At 42.8% G+C, this 22,694-nt stretch overlaps 1 protein-coding gene across 3 annotated transcripts; it reads right to left on the reverse strand.

Moving 5' to 3' along the window:
- Positions 1–838: 838 nt before the first annotated feature.
- Positions 839–8,401, reverse strand: vstm4b (V-set and transmembrane domain containing 4b). 3 transcript variants are annotated; one of them, XM_071410187.1, is made up of 8 exons: positions 8,255–8,401; positions 6,709–7,113; positions 4,062–4,115; positions 3,743–3,847; positions 3,558–3,591; positions 3,318–3,439; positions 2,540–2,604; positions 839–2,290 (listed from the first exon to the last, which is right to left on the reverse strand). In XM_071410187.1, the coding sequence occupies exons 1-8, from the start codon at positions 8,304–8,306 to the stop codon at positions 2,165–2,167; spliced, it is 963 nt and encodes a 320-aa protein (XP_071266288.1). In that variant the 5' UTR covers positions 8,307–8,401; the 3' UTR covers positions 839–2,164. The 3 variants fall into 3 exon arrangements, with proteins under 3 accessions (XP_071266288.1, XP_071266286.1, XP_071266287.1); XM_071410185.1 differs by having other exon boundaries at positions 3,558–3,639; XM_071410186.1 differs by having other exon boundaries at positions 3,558–3,639; positions 6,709–7,110; positions 8,255–8,397.
- Between the last annotated feature and the right edge of the window lie 14,293 nt (positions 8,402–22,694).

Consider the following 22,694-nt stretch of genomic DNA (forward strand, 5'->3'; position numbering starts at 1 on the left):
ATTTGACGTTGGTCTCTGTAATTATTCTGGCTGCTTCGGCACTATTTCAGATTGCAGCTGCAATGTAGAACTGTGATTTATACCTGAAATATGCACATTTTTCTAAAAAAACATATGCTATACAATAAATATGTTATCAGACTGTCATCTGATGAAGTTGTTTCTTGGTTAGTGGCTATATATATCTTTATTTGGTCGAAATTGTGATAGCTACCTATACAGGAAAAAAATGGTGGGAAAAAAAAGTTGTGTCTGTTGCTATCGTGGTTAGCTAATAGATTTACATATTGTGTCTTCCCTGTAAAACATTTTAAAAATCAGAAATAATGGCTGGATTCACAAGATGTGTATCTTTCATCTGGTGTCTTGGACTTGTGATTTAATGATATTTAGATGCTAGTATTTACTTGTGACGCTATGCTAGGCTATGCTAGTCAGCTTTTTTACTGTGGGGGGTGCTCCCGGATCCGGGATTGGGACCAATTAGAAGTTAATATGAGTGCAGACCAGGGAGGCAGACAGTTGTCTTTTTGTGGGGTGTATTTAAAGTCACTACCTATGGTCCCTCTGGAGACCTGTCACACTACTCTCATTTAGTCACACTACTCTCATTTAGTCTCTCTCTCTCTCCTTACCCCACCTTCCATTTCCCCAAATTAAGCAAATATGGAGGTATGGTCAAACCACAACATCTCTAATTTGTCTTCTACTTGTTTATTTTCCGTTTTTCCCTTGTCACATGTCGTGAATTACTATTGACTTTTCACTGATGTGATATCCTACGGAGGTTTGAGAGAAAGCACAAGGACAACACGTGATTAATAACCACTGACCATCCTTATCCGCTTGATGTTTATACAGCACATGATACATATGATACATTTACATACACAAACGCTCGTACGTCAATTCAAATGACAAACAACAACAACAACACCGGAGCTCGAAATGGAATGGAGCGGAATGTTGATGAGTGCGGAGGACGGCACTCTCTGCTTGAAACAAAGTGCAGAGGAAAAGTGCAGAGTTCAGCGTTCACACATGGTTCTAGTTAGTGGTCCATGCAGTGGCCTCCCATTAAGTCCAATGTGGTTTGGAGGAGACTTTCATATATTTTTTTTCACAGTTTAAAAAGGTTTTCTAAAGTTTCTCTCACCCCAGGGAAGTTTACTTTGAGTCATTGTGTAGATTTGCATCGATAGATTTAGATAGGGTTCGTTGAGGTCAATGTATGTGGGAAGGATTTGGTTTTTCCTGCATGGATTCGTCTCAATGCACAATCCCACCCTGGGGATTATAGATATATAGATCTGCATGCATGATAGAGAGAGAGATGGGGGAGGGCATGGTTATGGTGCCTAGATGTCTGGCGTTTCAAGTTCACTGGGGGAGAAAGAAAATCCTGGTGTTTTGCTCGCTTTTCCATGGTTCAATCCAAGGGGTCATTAAACAGCGGAAAAAATTCACTAAGCATTTTTACACACATTTTAAATTCACTGAAAAGTTAAAACCAGACGACAAATCTCAGCTGTTGTACAGATCTTGAGAGATACCGATATGGCATTTGGTCATTGGCGTAGTTCTTATAAAAACTACAAACAAAACAACCATAATTAACGATGTGCTATGTGCTATGTAATCTTCAGGTGAGAGGTATACACTGGTGCTATAAACAAGTGAAACCAAACAAGGCCTTTAGTTTGCAGCCTGTTAAACTGCTCCATCACAGCTGATTACAGCTGATCACAGCTGATGACAGTGTGTCCCTAGAGCCCGTTGACTTTGGCACCAGTTGAAAGCGCTGGCGTGATAACGCAAACTTATCTCCTGAGGGCAGGTGGCTAATTGTTGCCTTAATGTCAAGCTTTGCAGCTGCAGTACTGCAGTAATTACATAGCGGAACATGACAGACATCATGCAGATGTTTTGGGGGACAAGGCATTTGGGTTGAACATTTAAAAAATATAAGAATATAAGATGTCTTATGTAAAATAAAATTCAACATTTCAAAATAGAAAACACATTTGTATCTCGTCTAATTTGGGCTTTGTAAAGAAAAACTACCTCCCACCATTGACTGAAATACACAATATGAAACAATAATACTGATCATAAATATAACATGTACATGAGCTACAGCCTAAAGATATTAGTGGTGTGTTTCTCACACTTGCCTCTCCTTAAAGAGGATCTCGGCATATACAGTCCCTGTGCACGAGGCTTTGTTGTCCGGCAGAGGCTTAACCAGCTCCAGCTCTGCATAAGTCAGGCTTTCCTCTGCAATCTTCGGCTGCAAGGGACAAGGAGAAAAGAAAGCGTGTGAAGACCAGACTCGTAAATTGAGTTATTCATGTTGCGTCCGTTACAATATGATTCTGGACAAAATGACCTTGGGATAGTAGTCACATACACATACAAATAAAATAATGTCAAACTTCAAGTAAAACAACTTGAAGGAATGTTAGATTTCTGGACAGCCCTCGACATAAATAATGTACCTGTTGCCTAACACCTTGTACGTAAGAATCGGGAAACTTACTAAGACCACTTTCCTTGGCTGCGCGTTTAAAAGTTTGGGTTTTCGGATTTTGTCTGCAATGGGTGCTGTGGAGGAATGAAGTGATCATTATGCAGAGAGGGAACACATTGTCTGTGTAACAAGAAACATGTCCCCCCCCCCCCTCAAACCAAAACCCAGAACCACAAATGTCTCCGTCCACAATGTTTACATGCCTCTCCTGTCATTGAATAGTGATGATTTGGAAGCAGACATCAAAGCAGAGTTGAACACACATACAATGCTTTAAGTATAGGCATTCAGACTACTACGACACGACCTGAACTCCTTATGAGACAGACGAATCGCGTGAAAACTGCCAAACCTATTCATCTCAAGGGTGAACCAAAATATTATCATCAGGAACAAATGCTACTTAGAATCTGCTGTCTTGCATAATAAGTTGACCATAAACAGTGCACTATTTCTGGAAACAGACTGAGAATTTGCTTCGCTCTTTGGCCAGTTTCTCTATGCCAGCACATACAGTACAGTCTAGTGTAGAACCATATATAGACTCAAAAAGGTACAGCCTGATGGTAGCAAGTAGAAGCAATATCAGGAATCTAATATCAGAGAATCAGACACAGTGTTAAGTATACTCCTCTATGATGGTCACTTTAACCCCATTCCCTCCCCCAGGCCACATACCCAACGGTGGGTATGAAGACAGGCTTCTACGTTTCTAAGAAAACATCCCGGTGTGTAAATATGGTACAAATGTGATGGATGTGATGTGCCAGAGAGGCTGTCTGTTTACCTTTAGCTGGTATCTCTGGTGGTATCTCGGACTGCTCTTTGCTACGTTTCCTCCTGTACCTCCTCTGCTTTTTGGGCAGGGCAGGAGACACACTGACTAGACTGGTCACCGTCTCCCCTGAACTGCAGACAGCAGACAGATATGTTTATAGCAAAATTAGGTCAGATACGATTCTGTGTGTCGGCTACCATAGTATCTACAGTAAAGCTCACATTGTATTTGGATTGTAAAGAAGCCTACCTGTTCTGAGGGCTCTTGACCAAATGGTAGCTGTCTATAAGACAATGAGACGAAACGTTGGCGCATGATGGGGAAAAACATCCTGCCATTGTCATCAAAAACAGAGTTCAGCTTGCCTTGTCCATTCACTTTAAATGATCTGTTAATGTGGCCCAGACTAGTTATTTCATGGTGTGTTTACTTACCTTTTAACCTCTTCCTCTGTACATATTGGCAGGTCACCACCACGGTGAACATACACATGCACACCAGTCCCACAGAGCAGAGCAGCGCAGCGCACAGGTACATGTCTGGAACACACAAAACCACAAAAACCAACCAGATGAGTCATCCTTCAAGTCAGAAGACGTGCTACCCTGAAGTCCCATGTTTCCGTTGTTTTGACATACCCTTCAAAATATCCATGTCCACCCATTTAGGCATGCTTAAATGGGTGGACGTGGACATTGTGGTTGTGCTATTTCAGTACAAGGACAATGCAGAGCACCAGAGTCGTGTCCTTACCTTCAAACAGACTCCACAGACTCTCCTTGGCCTTGGTCACTGGTCGGACATGCACTGGAAGGAAACAAGGGAACGTCCATAGTAATCAGTGTGGCTACCGTTCCACCTGATTATACAGTGTACACAGTTTAGAAACCTCTAATTGCAGGTGGGTTGGTGTAGGATGACAGTATCGATGTTGTCCTCTCCTCCAGATTCACTTCCTGAATCACTGGCTCGTGGTAGCTAACACCCACCAAGCCATCCTGAAATACCCCAAACCGCAAGAAGCTGACGACAGCCAGGCTAGCCTCTCTCACCCACAGCAGCCATACTTAGCTTAGCTAGCCGCCAGAGCTAGTGGGCTGAAGCCCGGCTGAGTGTCTGCTTGTCCAGAGGGCTTACCCCTAGAGCATTTACCTCAGCGCTAAACCACCAGCACTTGCTTTAGACTGGGTCAACCATACGTATGTCCCACATTCAACTATTTGGAAACATTAGTCTGACATAGATGAGAGGAGGAGACTCGGCCTCTGGATTTTCTCTACATTTACATTTACATTTAAGTCATTTAGCAGACGCTCTTATCCAGAGCGACTTACAAATTGGAGTTTGTAAGTTGTGTACTAGTTGTGTTCGCCAAGTATGTACAGCACTTGCTGTAAATATAGGTCACAAACTCTTTCGCACCTTCCTGTATTATTCCAGGTAAAGCCACTCTTGGTCGTGCATTTTTTTTGTTCAAAGATTAAGCGTAGAGTGTTGTGGCGCAGAAGACTTCTTTGCCATGAATCAGACATTGTGACTTGAATAGGACATGGTGTACTGTGCCAGACGGCCAGCTGCACATGCTGGAATAATATAAAGCTGCAGCACTGCATGCAGCCAAAGAAGGGTCTTTAAAAATGTCATCCATTTATGGCTCTTTTTGAATGGCATTGGAAACATTCAACCAAATTCACTCGCTGTTCAATTGATTCCATTCACATGTGCCCTCCCTTTATTTTTGATAGGAGGTCTCTCGTATATATATCCTCACTTTGACCAGCACAGAGCAACGCGTATCGAATGAATAGCATCCCTAAGACAGATCTGTATTCGGTTTAATAAGGGATGAATACTGTCTTCCGCAATCAATGGACAAATTCAATGGGTCACGTTTGGGCTACTTCAGGGTATTAATGAAACTTAAGAGAGAAACAATAATAATAAGTGAATACTAGTACGTAGTGATAATCCATACAATCGTCATTACAAACGCCTTCAAAGCTTCCTCCACTTCATCACCCGCTTTCTCACTGCGACGCCTGTGAAAAAGTCATGGTGGCCTCATTCTCGGAGCTCTGTTTGTACACTTGCCCATATTAAACCCTGACCACGGAGGACCCAGAGTAATAGAGTACCCTGATGCTCCTAAACTTCAACACAAACCACATCTGTTTCACCACATACATTTTTAAAAAGGCACAACATCTCCCAGCCCACACACACGTTGTCCAAATATCTCAGGGTTTTATAGGGGTTTACACCAGAAAGAGGCCAACTTCATGCTGTTTTCAGTTTGCTTTCCCTAAACCATCAAACCCTATGGCTTTTTGGGTTGTATACCATAGCCTACCATATTCCTGGATTTTTGGGCAGAGTAGGATGTATGGCGTAAGACCAAAGGAATTGAGGCAGGTATTGAGCCAACGTGAAATCAACATAAATGTGCTAGCTTAGTAGTATTAGCTTCCTCCCTCTCTGAGTACATCTCAGGGTAAACTGACCTACCCCACCTAAAACCTGCGGCCCTCTGCCTCGCCAACACACGTGACTGTCTGCTTGACAATATACAAACCTGTTGAGCTATAGAAAAGGATCCAATTCGATAGCACCATTGGCGACATTTCAAACTAGCTGTGGAGTGAGGTTATGGCATGTTCTTATCTCGCTTACGTACTCACTACTACACAGTTGTCTATTCAACCAACCCCCTTCGACACCACAGACGCTCTGACGTTGGGGAGCCTCATACTACAACTATCTCTTGTTCTATCGCTCTCGAATTCACTCACTTCCTGCCACGATTGTATGTGTGGACAATACTTAGGGGAGGGAAACTCCTGGCAGTAGCCAAAGACAGTATCTGTTTGGTGGTGATGGTGCCAGTGTTCCCTTCCCTCTGGTGTTGCTCTAGTCTGTCTGCTCTGGCTCAGACTTGGCTATAACAGACAGTCAAATGTCACAGCCGGCACAAATTATTCCATGGAAAACGGAAAAAGCGGTTCAGTCTGAATTTACTCAAAGCACTGTAGTAATTGCTTAGAAAGTGAAATTGCATCTGCCTCGCTACTGTACATGCTGCTTAGATCCTTTCACAGAATGTTACGTGCATCGAACTGGCAGAACTGAAGGGCAGACGTTGGCTTCAGAGACAAAAATATACTCCATCTTCTCGTTCCAGCATAACAAAGTCCTGCAACCACTAGCAGCCATGTCATGTATGGCTATGAAATATTGCTTCTTCTCAAGCTTGTTCAAAACCATTGAACTCCCTTCCACAATAAAAAAAACCAGGACCTTTCATTGCACATGACACAATCTCCTCCTTCTCGAGACTGATGAATCCTAAATTAGGTCAGTTGTCTGTTACTGCACACAGTGCTACACCGGAATTCATAGTTACCTCTAAGCTCGGTGGCGGCCGTGCAGTTCGTTGACGCCTTCCATCGGCTCTGGTGCCTCTTGAACTCCTGCACGCGGCATATGTAGAGCCCTCGGTCCGCCACTGAGATGTTCATAATGAGCAGGTCGAAAATCTTCCCCTGCTTGACCACTGTCAGTTTCAGCTTAGGCCAGGGGAAGCTCTTTGTATAGTTCCCATAGAACCTGGCCTTTCTCATGTTGACCTTGGCGATGAGGAGCTCTTCGTCGCTGGAAGAATGCTCGGGCCGGAAGGTCCATTTGACCACGGGCAGGCTGCTGGAGCGTCGTCTCTGGGACACCTGGCAGGTCAGGGTGACGTTCTCGCCCTCCTGGGCCAACGTGAAGGGGGACGGGGTGATGGTGGCATTGATGGCCTGGCACACTTCTGAAAGATATAGCACACGCATAAAGAATATGTATAGAGATATAGATATGACATCAATACCCTTTTGAGCTGAACCCATAGGGGTTTTGGTTGGTTCATAGTGTGCAAAGGGTATAAGAGCCATCAAGAGCCTAAGCTGGTGTATGAAGACCTTGAAGGAGTTGGAAGAAGACATGTTGACCTAGATTCGTAGATAATCCGTATCTGTTGTTCTGATTTTGATCAACAGTTAGATACACAGTATCTCTTTCCTACTGTATTTATGTCTGCGGGTGAGTCATCTGAAAGTGGTGTTTGGCTTAAGTGCAAGCATATGTCCATTTTAAGAGGAATAAATATTACTTTATGGCCTCATTTATTCCATGACAAAAGCAACATCTGTTTTTTTCAACCTAGAGTCATTTCATAATCCTAATTTTCCACTAGCAGTAAGCATATTTCTGTGACACTCAAAGCCATGGAAACACTATATAAAAAGTCAACTATTCATTGCTAGACGAAAATGATCTTTTGTTAGATATATTTATTTAGCGAGAGTATTAAGCTGCATCTTATGAAAGAGTCACCCAAAACTCACAATAAATGGGTCAAAAGCAAACTACAAACCTTGCAATGTTCATTTTCAACAAAAATAAGGGAAACCACCAATTTCTCAGTTTACAGTTCTTTTTCATCATTGCACAAAAAAGAAAGACTATATTACACTTGCAATTGTCCTGTCATAACAACTTATTATTTCACTGCCCACTGTTCATTTCCTGATTCAAACGCATGTCATGTAGAATGTTTTTTCCAGAACACTCACTCGTTTAATAAAAAGTCGACTGGCCAAATGTTTCTCCAATATTTTTATGACGTTATCGTAGTGCTCGCTCTCTCTCTCTCTCTCTCTCTCTCTCTCTCTCTCTCTCTCTCTCTCTCTCTCTCTCTCTCTCTCTCTCTCTCTCTCTCTCTCTCTCTCTCTCTCTCTCTCTCTCTCTCTCTCTCTCTCTCTCTCTCTCTCTCTCTCTCTCTCTCTCTCTCTCTCTCTCTCTCAAACCATTTCAAAGTATTGCCAAATTTCATATCATGACATACTGACTTAAAAACACAATTTTCCTCTGTAGCCCAGTCACCTAAATAGTCAAATAAAGTTGCTTACCGGCAATGAACACTCTAGTAAGGAGAAGTATGACCACTGAAGAGATCTTCATTTTCCAGACCAGCAGGCTCCAGAAAAAACAGTTCAATGTTTCCCAAAGAACAGAGCCTCAGCTCAGGATTCCTCTTCCCTTTTCTTTTTTTTTTTTACGCCATTTGTGTGTAATATGAAACTGTTTCTGCTTGGAACCACGCCCCTCGCCCCTCCCTCTTTCACACACCCCACTTTACTCCTCTGCTTAGCAGAGTGTGGGAAATGGAATTTCCTGTGCAGGAGGAAGGAAGGAGGGAGTGTGTTGGGTGCTTTACTTTTGACGCCGACGCATCACACTTCCAGCTGTGGACTACAGCAGAGCAGACTACTCTGACCAGTTTTGAGACACACACACACACACACACACACACACACACACACACACACACACACACACACACACACACACACACACACACACACACACACACACACACACACACACACACACACACACACACACACACACACACACACACACACACAGACACACACAGACACACACAGAGACACACACAGAGACACACACAGAGACACACACAGAGACACACAGAGACACACAGACACACACAGAGACACACAGACACACAGAGACACACAGACACACGGACACACACAGACAATGAGGGAGGATAGGGCAGCGCTGTCTCTGTCCCTGTCTCTGTCTGTGTAACTGGAGCCCACAGAGAATCTTTGTGCAGGACTTTGTGAGGGCAGCTCTGTTTTGGAACATAGTCGACTCGTCTCTTAGGGAAAGGCTTTATAGACACTCAAGAGTTTTGTTCAAACGTTCACACATTCACCCTTCTTTAGACAAAACAGGACTGCATTCATGCATTCACCATAATCCTTTCTATATTTGGACTTATATTCTATCCATGCTTGGATTGCTATTTCTTCATCCATCTCCTAGGCTGGAGTTGCAATCATCTTGGTTGTGAGTTTGATAGAAAATGCTGAGCTAGGCAGCATCCCCAGAAACTTTGCAAAAGTCTGAGAAGACACTATATAGAGCACTGTTACTGTATATTCACTGCCAAAGCACGTCTATGAAGGATACTTATAAATGCATCTGACGTTTGTGTAGTATTCTCTGTTACATACACACTCTCTCTATTTTCACTAGGGGGGGGGGGGGGTTATAATTCTTACAGTGGTTTCAGGCTCTCAGCAATTAAGTGTTCAAGTGTTCCTATAAATCTAAGTCTATGTCTGTTCAACGGAAGGCAGTTAGGTCTGAGACTGACGTGGTTGCAGGGTAATTAAAGTAAACAGGGATGTTAACAAGATCCTTCTTGCACTCAGATGTGAGAGATGCACGGGGGGGGGGGGGGGGGGGATTTGGAGCGCAGAGAGGTGAGTTGTGGAGTGAGAGTTTAGGCAAGCTGCTTTGTTATGGAGTGATCAATACTGCCCCCTTGTGGGAAGTATATTGATAGACGTGTTGGCTGACAGCATCCCGAAAATGTGTCTGGAAGCCGCGCACCGTTATGATTCTGAACGGTCAGATAGCTAGCGGGAATGACAGGAAGCTGCCACGTGAGGAATCGTAGGTGGCTCGTTTCACCTCATTGTATCTTATTGATACCATGTCTTCTTTTGATGACTAATTTCATGTCAATGTTAATATGGATACGATTCGCTAGCTAGCTAACCCAACTATTGTAACAATGTATTTGAGAGACAACAAGTGCTCATTGGGCAAATGTATTTATGTTTTCAATAAAAGATTTGAAGAAATAGAAGATTTGGAAGTTGCGTGCAGCAAAGCGTGAAGTGAAGACTCCGGAGCTGCTTCTGGGGGATCCATTCCACTCGGCTCACGCCAACCCACTATCCCTAACCTCTGACCCCTGACACTGGATGTACTCATTGGTCCTGTCTATAGGCCAAGGTCAATTCCATATGTGGCTAAGAAGGTAGAGTACCAGGTCACATAAATGCTACCAAGTGTTTAGTAACAGTGCACATACTGGAAATAGTGAAGGTACTTGTATACATATTGTAAATGCTGCTGCAAGTTTGGCATAATGTTCTGGAATAAGGGAATAACCATGGAAACCCAGTGCCGTAATCCCAGTCATTATTAGATAGAATGTCGTGGCCCCGCCCACCTTGGGGGAAAACAACCTGTGGTTAGCTTGGTTACCCGATTGGCTCACAGCAAAAACTTGACCTTTTTCAAACGCAATGGTACTTCTTGTCTGTTTGTTTTAGTCAATTCCAAAACAAAATGTAAGAAAAGTACAACATATACAGTATGAAGATGACTTTTCAACATTGCCTGATCCCGAGTGTTCTCGCTACTTCCCTAATGCCTCTTCAACCTGCCAGAAACGAGTTGGACTAATGACCCCACCAAGTGGCCAGAAGTCTCATATACCCCAACATCTACTCCTACCTGATATATCCAGGCCTTATATAATTGTAGGCAGTGGCTGGGGAACAGATCTTTTTGATTTCAGTCGTTTTTCATGACGGCGCTAGCTACCGAGTGAGTGCTAGCTAGCTAGCCAAGACCAACACCACCTCAAATGGACTATACAGCTACAAGTAGTGAGTGAAATAACAAACGGAATATACCTAACAAGTAAAACGTCTTATCTGGGATTAAATGTTTTCTGCACAGACGTGTACTTGGACACCAAGTCCCACAATTTCCCACTCTCCTCACGCCTAGTAATAGCCTGAAGCTAGGCTTTATTTCCCTACTTGGGAGCATTGCGAAACGTAGATCGGGATTTTTTTATTACCTGGTTTGATGTACATTGTATAACACAGCAGCTTTTCGGGCATAGTTTTTAATTTCTGTATATAACAGAAAATCTACGAAGTAGTTGGCTCTTTTTCAATGGGGAAGATGGTTTGTTTCACCCAATTTGTGGTCGTGGTCAAGGGAATTCCTTCTTATGCCCTGAATATTGACTAGAGCAGGCCTGGGCAATTATTTTCCATGGAGGGCCACATTAGAATATATTTTTGCCATCGTGGGCCAGAATCATATTACAGGATTATACATCATGTGTATGACTGTGTTGTCAGATATATCTCCTGTAAATCATGTCCAGATATGCTACTTATTTTCATTTTTGAACATGCACAGAAATTAACCACATCCATGTTCTCCTTTTGGTAGGTATTTTCATTATTAAACATGCAGTGAACCACACGAGGGGAAAATTACACTGTGTATTCAGCACCACGGACAGAACTCTTGTTAATAACGGGTATGCACAAGAACACAAGAAAGAGAGAGAGCTCAACATTACATTTAAACTACTCAATCAGTGTGAGGAGTGAAGTCTCTGTTGGGCATTGACTAGAGCAGTGAAGTCAGGTATAGTTTCTGACATCGCTATGCGCAGGATTGCTGAGAGGTGAGAGTCAGTAAGAGATGATCTGTGCCTTGACTTGTTATATTTCATCACTGAAAATGTCTGTTCACATACATAGGTTGACCCAAACAGTACAAACCTCTTCTGAGCTTGGCTCCTAATCTTTGGAAAGTTTTGTTCATCGAGAGATGCATAGAACCTCGTCAGTGACATTGTTTTGAATAGTTCTCCAATCACTGCATCAGACTGAAGATCGATAAGTTCAAGTTGCAGGTCAGTGGGAGCGTTATCCACATTGAAAGTGAATGTGAAAGAAGAGGAAACCAACAGCATGTCATTTTCCAACACTTTGAAATCCTCAAAACGACGAGAAAACTCACCGTTCAAAGCACGGAGAAGCGATGTATACTTCTCCCGCTGGTCATCTGATAGGAAACAGACTAGTAGTGTCGGGAAGGTGGGTGAGATTGCTGGCATCTACTCGGCAGGTCAGGAAGAGTAATTTTCCCTTGAAGGCTTTGACAAGACTGTACATCTGATGTGCAAAAAGGCCCTTCCCTTGTAGTTTGGAACTCAATTCATTCATGAGGGCCATGATGTCCACGGTGAAGACAAAATCAGCCAACCATTCTTTATCTTGCAGTTGAGGGAAATCCGCATATTTTCCTCCTTTCATTTGCAAAAACTCAGCAATCCCCCGACTTCAGGTCCCACACCCTTTTAAGCACCTTCCCCAAACTCAGCCATCTCACGTTTGTGTGGTAGGGGAGATCTGCATGACCCGACTCTGTCTGGTCATGCAGTTTGTCTCAGTGAGACAAACTGCCTGTGGTTTAAAGATTTTGCTCTTATTCCCACTTTAGTAACTGTATCCACAACTTGGCTCATTTTCAGAACACATTTACAGAGCACCTCCTGATGAATAATGCAATGCAGGAAAATAATTTTCTCATCTGGGTTCAGCTCAGCTACTTGATCTTGTATCCTTTTCAAAAGGCCAAGTTTTTTCCTGTCAGGTTTGGGCACCCATCAGTGGTCACACTGGAGAACTTTTCACTGGAGAACTTGCCACACACTTATTAACCTCCTCCAATAAATCTTTCCCTGTGGTTGTGCTCTTCATTGACTGCACTGAAGCAAGCTCCTCAGTAATTTCAAAGTCTGGGGTTATGACCTCGTAAGAATATCAACAACTGCCCCATGTCACGTGCATCACTGCTCTCATCCAGGGCCAAGGAGAAATAGGTGAAATCCTTTACCTTTTATTTCAACTGTTGTTCCATATTCTCTGCGATGTCCTCAACACACCGTGTCAATGTTCGTCTTGACAGGGAAACATTTTCAAACAGCTCTTTCTTGTCTGGGCAAAGTATTGCTGCAGAGTCAATAAAAAATTATTTAATGAATTCGCCCTCGGCGAATGGCTTGCTATTTTTAGCAATTTTGTGGGACAGCACATCGCTAGCTCTCGCAATTCCATCGTTTGCTGAATGCAGTTTCGTGAAAAGTCCTTGCTGCTTTTGCAACTGAGAAAGCAACTCTTTCGATGCACTTGCCCTCTGCTCAGAAGACATATTCCTATATTTCTCTGCATGCTTCGTCTGGAAGTGCTGTCTTTGCACACAGCGTTCCCTGATACGTCAATAAAGAAATATTTCGATGTCCACTCTTGCTGGAACACCCTATGTTCATGGTCTACTTTCCTTTTCTTTGAAATCTTTGAAAAACAAATTTTTGAGCAAATTTCTAGCTAGCTACTGTTTGTAACTGTGACGTGTGTGTCAGCCTGTCAGTCACTGCCTGTCCTCATGCAGATGTTATTTATTACGTGCCTTCGAAATAAATGTCCCTCAAGCGGTGGGAGTTAAATCATTATACAAAGGCGAGTATTCATTGGACTTTTAATTTGAATAACAGCTACGTTTTAAAAAACTTTACCATCGCAAATTCTTTATGTGATCTGTGCATGATTCCACGGGCCGCATTGAATCAGATCGGGGGCCGCGTACGGCCTTTGCCCAGGCCTGGACTACAGTATAGCTATCCTTGACCACAGGCATACAAAACACTAATGTCTAGACTTCACTTTCACATGTTTATAGACACTTCCAACACACACATCATGCAATTGTTATTTACATTTCCATGCCCAAAACATTTAAATGTATCTCCAGAATTCCTTGGTATCCTTGTCACTTCATGCATCGCTTACTCTTCTTAAGTCCTTCATGTCCACAAAAGCAGTTCTATTAGCAAAGGGAACAAAACCACACATTGTAAGTTTAGCACAAATTTGTTGTATATCGATACCACAATCATGTCAGATTTTTTTCCGTGACAACACCGAAGGACTACTTATTTCCAAGTAGTCCACTTACTGATGAGACGGGTTTTTTACGGATTCCTCTATAAAAAAAAAAGTAAAGAATACTTTTCAGTTTCACAAATATCACGAATTCATATTCATTGTGTAAATGTGGAAAAGTATATACAGTAGATATGCTACTATGCTTGTGCACTTACCTGAAGCTTCAATATCAAGCATGTGTTTTTTTATAACGTAGAGCTTGCTGCCAATAAAACATATGGCAAAGAAGAGCCCGATTCCTGCTCCAATCAAAGCATACGTAGCATCTAAGAAACCGAACACAAAGAATAAGCCACCAACAGCCTGTTGTGAAAGCAGCAATAGACAGTACATATCCAGTTCCCTGTTTTGCTCAATAGGCCAGTTCACACGTGAGAATTGTTGGATGCAATCTGTTGCAATGTGTTTACTCGTTCCTGAAAAATAGGTCCAGTCATGTCCCCACCCACTGGGCACAGACGTGAATTCATAGTCTATTCCACGTGGATTTAATGTCATTTTGTTGAAATGACATGGAAACAGCGCTGATTTAACCAGTGTGTGCCCAGTTGGCGGTCTCTGTCTGGATCTGTGTTGACTTGAAATGTTGCAGTTGCATTAGTTAAGCTTGGAATGGACTTGTAAGGCCTTGGATTGTAATAAGTGTGTGGCTTGGTTGACATGTCAGTGTTTGAGCTGCATCAGTCACTTACAGAAGGAGCCTATTACATTTTCTCAACTGACAGTCTACTGAAAGTCAAAGGACTCAATATCGTAATAGGTATGATGACTTTGAGGTAGCGACATATTTCATAACTACTTTTTTTACCTGGTTCATCATCGCTTTCCAGGTCATTTCCTCTCACATTTGTCAACATGCACTCTGAAACACAGGGATCATCTTTGTTATAGAACAAGCTAGTGCACTTCTCTAATATCTGTCTTAAACAGTCACCACAACTTCCTGTAAGTATGAAACTGATCTTTGAAAATAGGACGCTCGTGTAGACAAGACAGATTAGATCAATGAATTCGCACACACCCAAGATGAAACAGAGCAGACAAACGCTTGCACTGTATGCGTCTTTGTAGCTTGTACTTGATGATGTCTGTAGTAGTAGGTAGCTTAGCGGTTAGAAGTGTTGGTCCAGTAACCAAAATGTCGCCAGTTCGAATCCCCAAGCCAACTCGGTGAAAAATGTGTTGATGTGCCCTTCAGCAAGGCACTTAACCCTAGTTACTCTGCATAAGAGTATCTGCTAAATGACAACATTTTTAATTAAGTAGTAGTAGCACTTAAAAGTTAAACTGTTATATTTAACTCCAATATTTGATCAAAAACTAATCACAAAAATAATGAATATATCTAATCAACTGCTAACTGCTTCAAGATCTGTCAATACATACACTATATATAGAAAAGTATGTGGACACACCTTCAAATTAGTGGATTTGGCTATTTCAGCCACACCCGTTGATGGCATGTGTATAACATCAAGCACACTGCCATGCAATCTCCATAGACAGACATTGGCATTAACAACGGCTCAGCCGCGGAATGGTAGGCTACACAAGCTCACAGAACGGGACTACCGAGTGCTGAAGAGCGTAGAGCATAAAAATCATGTTTTCTCAGTTGCAACAACTGAGTTCCAAACTGCCTCTGGAAGCAACATCAGCACAAGAACTGTACGTCGGGAGCTTCATGAAATGGGTTTCCGTGGCCGAGCAGCTGCACACAAGCCTAACATCATCCTGCGAAATGCCAAGCATCGGCTGGAGTGGTATAAAGCTCTCCACCATTGGACTCTGGAACAGTGGAAATGCATTCTCTGGAGTGATTAATCACGCTTCACCACCTAGCAGTCCGACGAACGAAACTTGGTTTGGCGGATTCCAGGAGCACGCTACCTGCCCGAATGCATAGTGCCAATTGTAAAGTTTGGTGGAGGAGGAATAATGGTCTGGGGCTGTTTTTCATGGTTCGGACTAGGCCCCTTAGTTCCAGTGAAGGGAAATGTATAAACAGCGCTCACATGTCTAATTTAGAGCCTTGTCGAGGCCGAATCTGTTGACAGCTTGTGATTGCCAGATAGATTGAACAAGAAATGTGGCAACACGGGGCACATGACAATACCCCACCACCCAACACCAGACACACAGACCCAACGCTGTCACTGTCACACCACTAGCACTGGGAGACTGGATAGTCAATACCGCACACAGCAGACTCTCCTTGGTCACATTCTATTGGCAGCCACGAGAGGACCAAGACCTCTGACATAACTGAGCGTAGTGGTACTTAACACTCTGCTCTGTACTGTAGGCAGATAAGTGCATGGAAAGTGCCTGCCGTAGATCAACCATTACCACAAGGAAACAAAGACTTGTTTAAAAACACTCTCGGAGCTTGATCAGGCAATGCACGTCTCATGAATTATGGAAGGCAATCACATTATGAAGATGTTTGTTATCAATCTGAGAGTGGTGGTAGTTGATTCTCTCTGCTCAAAAGACAAGTCAATGCAAGAAGTGTCTGTTGCAAATCGAACAGAACAACAACCAGGCTGTTTTAAAAGCACTCTCCAACCTTGATCATTTAGGCTAATTTACACTAAAAATATTCAAGACACCCATATTAAAGTTATTAGCTATTAATAAATTATGCAAATACGGTTATCCAGTTATTGAATCATATACTTTTTTTCTTAATTTTAGAATATGTTTTTTCAGTGATTCGAAATACGATCATACAGTATTTAAATATACAGGAGTCATATACAGGACTCACCAATTGTAAAGACAATTGTGATGACAGACAAACATCGACCGTTCTGAAGCATCTTCGTCTCGTCTTTCTTGACCACTTTCTCTTGTTCATTCTGACAGCTGCTTGGAAGGCGCTGTCACACTGAAGAAGAAACGTTTCCTGTATCTGGCTCAGAACGTGGTTGATGATGAGATGAGACAATACGCCTGCAGCTCAGCACATCTTATGGCAACCAATTATAATCACTTGGACTAAGTATTTGAGTGTAAGCCAGTGGTTGAATGTCAGGATGTGGCAGTCTGGTTCCGTTTGTCGTTCTCTTTCCAAACAAGGCACGGTGGGGTTTCAAGTTTCAAAGTTTGTTCGCCACGAGCACTGGACACAACAGGTTTAAAACAGTACAGTGAAATTCTTACCCTGTGAACTCTTTCCCAACAATGCAGTGATCCTAATAATATTAATAATATTGTTAATAATAGAAAATGTAACAAAAAAAAATAGAAAGGGAAAGTGGGATATCTAGTCAGTTGTACAACTGAATGCAATTAAACTGAAATGTGTCTTCCGCATTTAACCCAACACGTGGGGCTGCCTTAATCGACATACACGTCATAGGCGCCCTGGTAAAAAAGTTACTGGTAGCAGGAATATATAAATACTTATGGTGATATACCAATGGCAGGATAAACAGATAAATACTAATGGCAATCAATAATAATGGACAGCAGTGTAATGGAGTAATACAGCTAATCAATAATCATTTTAGCAACAGCGTAGGTTGTGTCTGAGTGGGTAGAGACCTGTGGATGGGCATAGAGTCAGTGTGGATAGTCTGTGGGGGGGATAGCAGTCTTATGGCCAGGGGATAGAAGCTGTTTCGGAGTCTGTTTGTCTGAGCCTTGATGCACTGGTACCTGCAGGACGGAAGCATGGAGAACAGCTCCCTTCTGGGTCTCCAAAACAAGCTCAAATCAACCGTCACCCTCTAGTTTTCCACATCAACCAGTTACGTGATTAAAACTGGGAAGTGGATTTCTGGGTCAAGCCTAATGCATTCGTTTGATTCAATGAACTGTTATCAGAGATCTACTAACCTAGGAACCTGTCAGTGCATCTCTGAAACCCAATTCGTTTCAGTAGCTAAAGCACGAGGCTTGACCCAGAAGTTCACTTAATTTATGCTTGATAGTGGCAAGTTTGTTTTGAAATATATTGCTGCGTATGATTATGAAAATACAGGAGATGATCTTGTTTGTAATTCTTGGCTAGCCTGTCATGTGTGATGCAAGAGCTTGACAGAGCTCCCAGCTGCATGTTATGTAACAAAGCAGTCAATGCAGGGATATAGATTCATGTTGGCCAACGGATCATCAAGTTACATCTTGACATCTGTTGTGAAACAACATTGGTTCACTCTGGTGTGGTGCACAGGAGGTTGGTGGCACCTTAATTAGGGAAGAGGGGCTCTTGGAAATGGCTGCAGCACAATGAGTGGAATGGTATCAAATACATCAAACACATGGTTTCCCATGTTTTTGATCAAATTTTGTTCGCTCCGTTACAGCCAATATTATGAGCCCTCCTCCCCTCAGCAATCTCCTGCGTTGTGGTGTATATTGCAATAATATGGGTTAGTGTTTAACTGGATCAAATTCTACATGCCTAGCCAAGCAATTGTCAAGTCTTGCCATAGATTTTTAAGCAGATGTTAGTCAAAACTGTAACATTGGCCACGTAATTTCAATGTAATTACGTTGAACCAACGTGGAATAGACAATCCTCTAGGATTTTGCTTGTGCTGAGCTCCTTCCCGTTTATTTTTTATCCTGAAAAACTCCCCAGTCTTTGCCAACGTCAAGCACACCCATACCGTGATGGCACCACCACCATGCTTGAAAATAAGGAGGCAATTACTCAGTGATGTGTTGTGTTGGATTTGCACCAAACATACTGTAAGGCTTTGCAATTAGGCCAAAACAAAATATTCCTTACATGTGTTTTTTGTTGTTGCAGTATTACTTTAGTGCCTTGTTGCATACAGGATTCATGTTTCTGTATATTTGTATTATTTTTGTACTCTGTCATTTAGGTCATTATTGTGTATTCAATGTTTCCTTCCTGTCCTATAGCTCAGTTCAGAAGGATGGACTGTATCTTTGATGTGTCTGGGTGGTTTCATACATTATTCACAGCATGATTATTAACTTGACCATGCTTAGAGATACTTAATGTCTGATTTGTTATTGATACCCATCTACCAATCACTGCCCTTCGTTATGAGGTTTTCCCAAACCTCTCTGGCCTTTGTATTTGTCAGAGTCTAGGTGATGTGGGTAAGGCTGAGTCAGGCGCAGGACACAGAGATGAGTAATAATAGTAACTTTACTCAAAAATAATCTTCCAACAAGGAGAACGAAAATCCAGAATCACATAAACGAGACAACTGACAACAATAAACACGCACAAAACCATGATGGCTCCAGAGGGTTAAATAGGTAAATAACTCAAATGTAATGGGAACCAGGTGTGTACAATAAAGACAAAACAAATGGAAAAAGAAATGTAGATCGGTGGAGGCTAGAAAGCCGGTGACGTCGACCGCCGAACGCCGCCCGAACAAGGAGAGGCACCAACTTCGGCAGAAGTCGTGACAGTATTTATTTTATTTATTTAAACTTTATTTAAATAGGCAAGTCAGTTAAGAACAAATTCTTATTGACAATGAGGGCCTACCCCGGCGACACTGGACCAATTGTGTGACGCCCTTTGGGACTCCCAATCACAGACGGTTGTGATACAGCCTGGAATCGAACCAGGGTCTGTAGTGACGCCTCTAGCACTGAGATGCAGTGCCTTAGACTGCAGATGTTAGGTGTTGTAGGTCTGGGGGACAGAGGAAGGGGTAGTCATTAAAAAATTATGTCACATGGAGTGAGTCCATGTAACTTATTATGTGATTTGTTAAACCACATTTTACTCCTGAACAAATTTAGGCTTGCCTAAACAAAGGGGGTGAATACTTAGCCAAACTCTATATTTTTGTTATTTAATTTAATATGTAAACATTTGTATAATTTTCTTTTCACTTTGACATTATGGAGAATTTTGTGACAACAAATGACAACAAAAATCACAATTAAATCTATTTTAATCCCACTTTGTAACGCAACAAAATGTGATAAATCCAAGGTAGGTGAATACCTATGATACCCACTGTAGCTGATATGGTCTGTCATAAACACAAATTAGGCTGTTAGTAGGTTAGTTCATCACTAATTTATTTATCACATGCACAGGCCTAAAGAGCCTATTTTGAGCCGGAATGCCACCTGTTGCGCAGCAAGAGCTCACAGCTCATCAAACATCCCTATTACCCTATAAAAGGTCAGACGCAGCATCTGGGAGTCATTCAAAAAAAGCACATCCTCTTCCTCGCTCAATGCAAGGAGGGTGGTGTGGTGAAATAACTAACTCATACTTTCAGAGAACCAGGGTTACGATGGTAACCTAAAGTTCTCTTTCAAGTATTAGTGACGGTATTTCACTTATGGGATATACTGACTCCCTTTTTGCCAGACAAGCTTATCCTGACAACTGACTGCCCTGTGCGATTTATCACACAAATGGGCCCTGCCCCTCAGAAGATCTGGGGTTGTTGCAGTGAGAAGCCCAACTCGCTGCTGACCAAATATCTTGGATAGATATGCCCTTAAATAAAGCCCAGGACGTAGCCATTCCTCTAGTGGAATGAACCTGTACGCCAGCAGGAGACTGAAGACCCTTACTTGTGTAGGGCAAAGTGATAGCCCCCACTTTCCAGCGGAAGAGGCATTGTTCAGTGAGCGCTTTACCCGTGTAAGGTTTTGCCCAGGCAACGAACAATTGAACACATTATCTAAACACCTTAGTCTTGTCCATTTAGATATGCAGAGTGCGTATTTGGACACAAACATATGCAACTGTTGATGTTCCCGGAGAGAAAAATGGTGGGGGATGAAAAGCTATCAGCTCAAGGGGAACTCACATCAAAGATGGCTTAATAACCTTAGGGATAAAGGCAGAGTTAGGCCGGCAATGATACCCTAACTGTGCACATGAGGAGTGCAGTGAGAGTGAGTGAATGTCACTTACACACTTGCCGGAGGCCATTGCAAGTAATAGCGCTGTCTTAAATGAAAGCATCTTAAGATCCACCTGATCCAAGGGCTCAAAAGGCTTTTGGCATAGCGTATCCAAAACAACTGGTAAGTGCCATGATGGGGCAAGCTGTTTGGACACCGGACGCAAAAGACGTACACATTTCATTAAACGGGCGACAAGGGGGTGTTGCCGTGCTGTCGTGCTCCCAAAACCCACATGACAAGCCGAAATAGCTGCCAGATAGAAAAGGCCTTTCCTTTGTCTAATATTTCCTGTAGAAACAACAGGATTATCGGGACAGAGCACTGGAATTACACTGCCTGTGACTTAGTGCACCATTCCTCAAACACACGCGATTTACAATCATAAATTGACCTGGTGGATGAGGCTAGAGCCTCATGCACTCTGAATATTCTAAATTACATTTTGGGGAATCCCCGCAGTGTACAAATTGAACCATTCACGGGCCAAGCCCAGAGTGCCAACCGTTCCGGGTGAGGGTGGCACAGTAGGTTAAGACACAGAGGGAGGGTCCACAGTTGACTGCATAGCAGTAGAATGATCTCAGCTAGCCAGTGTTTCTCTGGCCAATGCGGCGCTATTAGTATGAGAGAGACCCTTCTCCTGCACCCTGGCTAGGGTGGGGGATATCAGGGCCAGTGGGGGGATGCATAAAGGACGACTCGTGGCCAATAGTACGCCAACACGTCTACTCCCATCGTTGCATCCCAATCCCTCAGGGAAATAAACAGTGGACACAGTTTATTCTCCATCGATGCATAAAGATCCACTGCTAGAATGCTGAAGTGCATTCAAACCTGATTGGGTACCTCTGGGTGGAGCTTCCACTACCCATATAGAGGGTTTCCCCTGAAGAGTAAATCTACCCCCAGATTCAGCACTCCCGGTACATGACTAGCTCTCAGTGACTGGGGATACACACTGCTCTACACAGTCAGTCTGTGTGACTGTGTGTGTAAGTGAGGGGATCACCCTTGTCTGTTTATGTAAGCCACAACAGTGGTATTGTATAATCTGACTAGAACATGACGAGAAACAACTTTAAATGCTAGGGACACTGCAAGCCTTTCAAGGCCGTTTATGTGAGTAGAACGGAGATGGGGTTCCCACAGAGAATCATCCGTTGTGACTACTTTCTAGCTAAAACAGTGCCCATCAGGACACCATGTGAGTGAAGTGCTACCATGCAATCTATGGAGATTTGTACACAATGATGTTTGTGACGTATTGGGCTCAGACCTAGAGAAGAGACCCAGTGTTGGAACCCTCTCATGTTCAAGCGTCCTAATGAAATGACTACTAAATCCGATGCCATCAAACCTAGCGGCCTTAGGCATGTTTTTAAAGAGACCAGGTTCCCTCTGTGAAAACAGTGCTCGGCAATTCTGGAATGTTCTTAAATACGTTCTACTGAGAGGCGAGCTTTGAATGATACTGAATCCAAGGTTAGACCTAGGAAAGAGATTGTCTTCTTGGGAATCAGAACGCTCTTTACTGTGTTTATTCTGAAACCTAGAAATGTCAGGTGTTCCAAGAGCAGCTGACTGTGTTCTAAGACATCCTGTCTAGATTGAGCGCACAGCAGGCTATCGTCTATTAGTGGGGCTATGGCTGCCTCGGTACACTTCGTAAAAACCTGATTGACAGTGAGAGGCCAAAAGGGAAATAACACCTTGAAAAGCGAATCTGAGAAATTTCCTGTGAGGAGGGTATATTGAGATGTGTAAGTAAGCGTTCTTCAGGTTGACGGATACGAACCAATCGCCTTGGTGCACAAAACATAACAGAGCAGTG

This window comes from Salvelinus alpinus, chromosome 7 (assembly GCF_045679555.1).
Source record: "Salvelinus alpinus chromosome 7, SLU_Salpinus.1, whole genome shotgun sequence".
NCBI classification, from domain to species: Eukaryota; Metazoa; Chordata; class Actinopteri; order Salmoniformes; family Salmonidae; genus Salvelinus; species Salvelinus alpinus.

Excerpts from the sequence above, each read along its gene's own strand:
- vstm4b (XM_071410185.1), bottom strand. The coding sequence starts at position 8,306 with ATGAAGATCTCTTCAGTGGTCATACTTCTCCTTACTAGAGTGTTCATT. Across the intron at positions 4,116-6,708 it reads GGCCGCCACCGAGCTTAGAG|TGCATGTCCGACCAGTGACC; the intron begins GTAACTATGAAT and ends GTTTCCTTCCAG. Across the intron at positions 3,440-3,557 it reads GTCAAGAGCCCTCAGAACAG|TTCAGGGGAGACGGTGACCA; the intron begins GTAGGCTTCTTT and ends TGCTGTCTGCAG.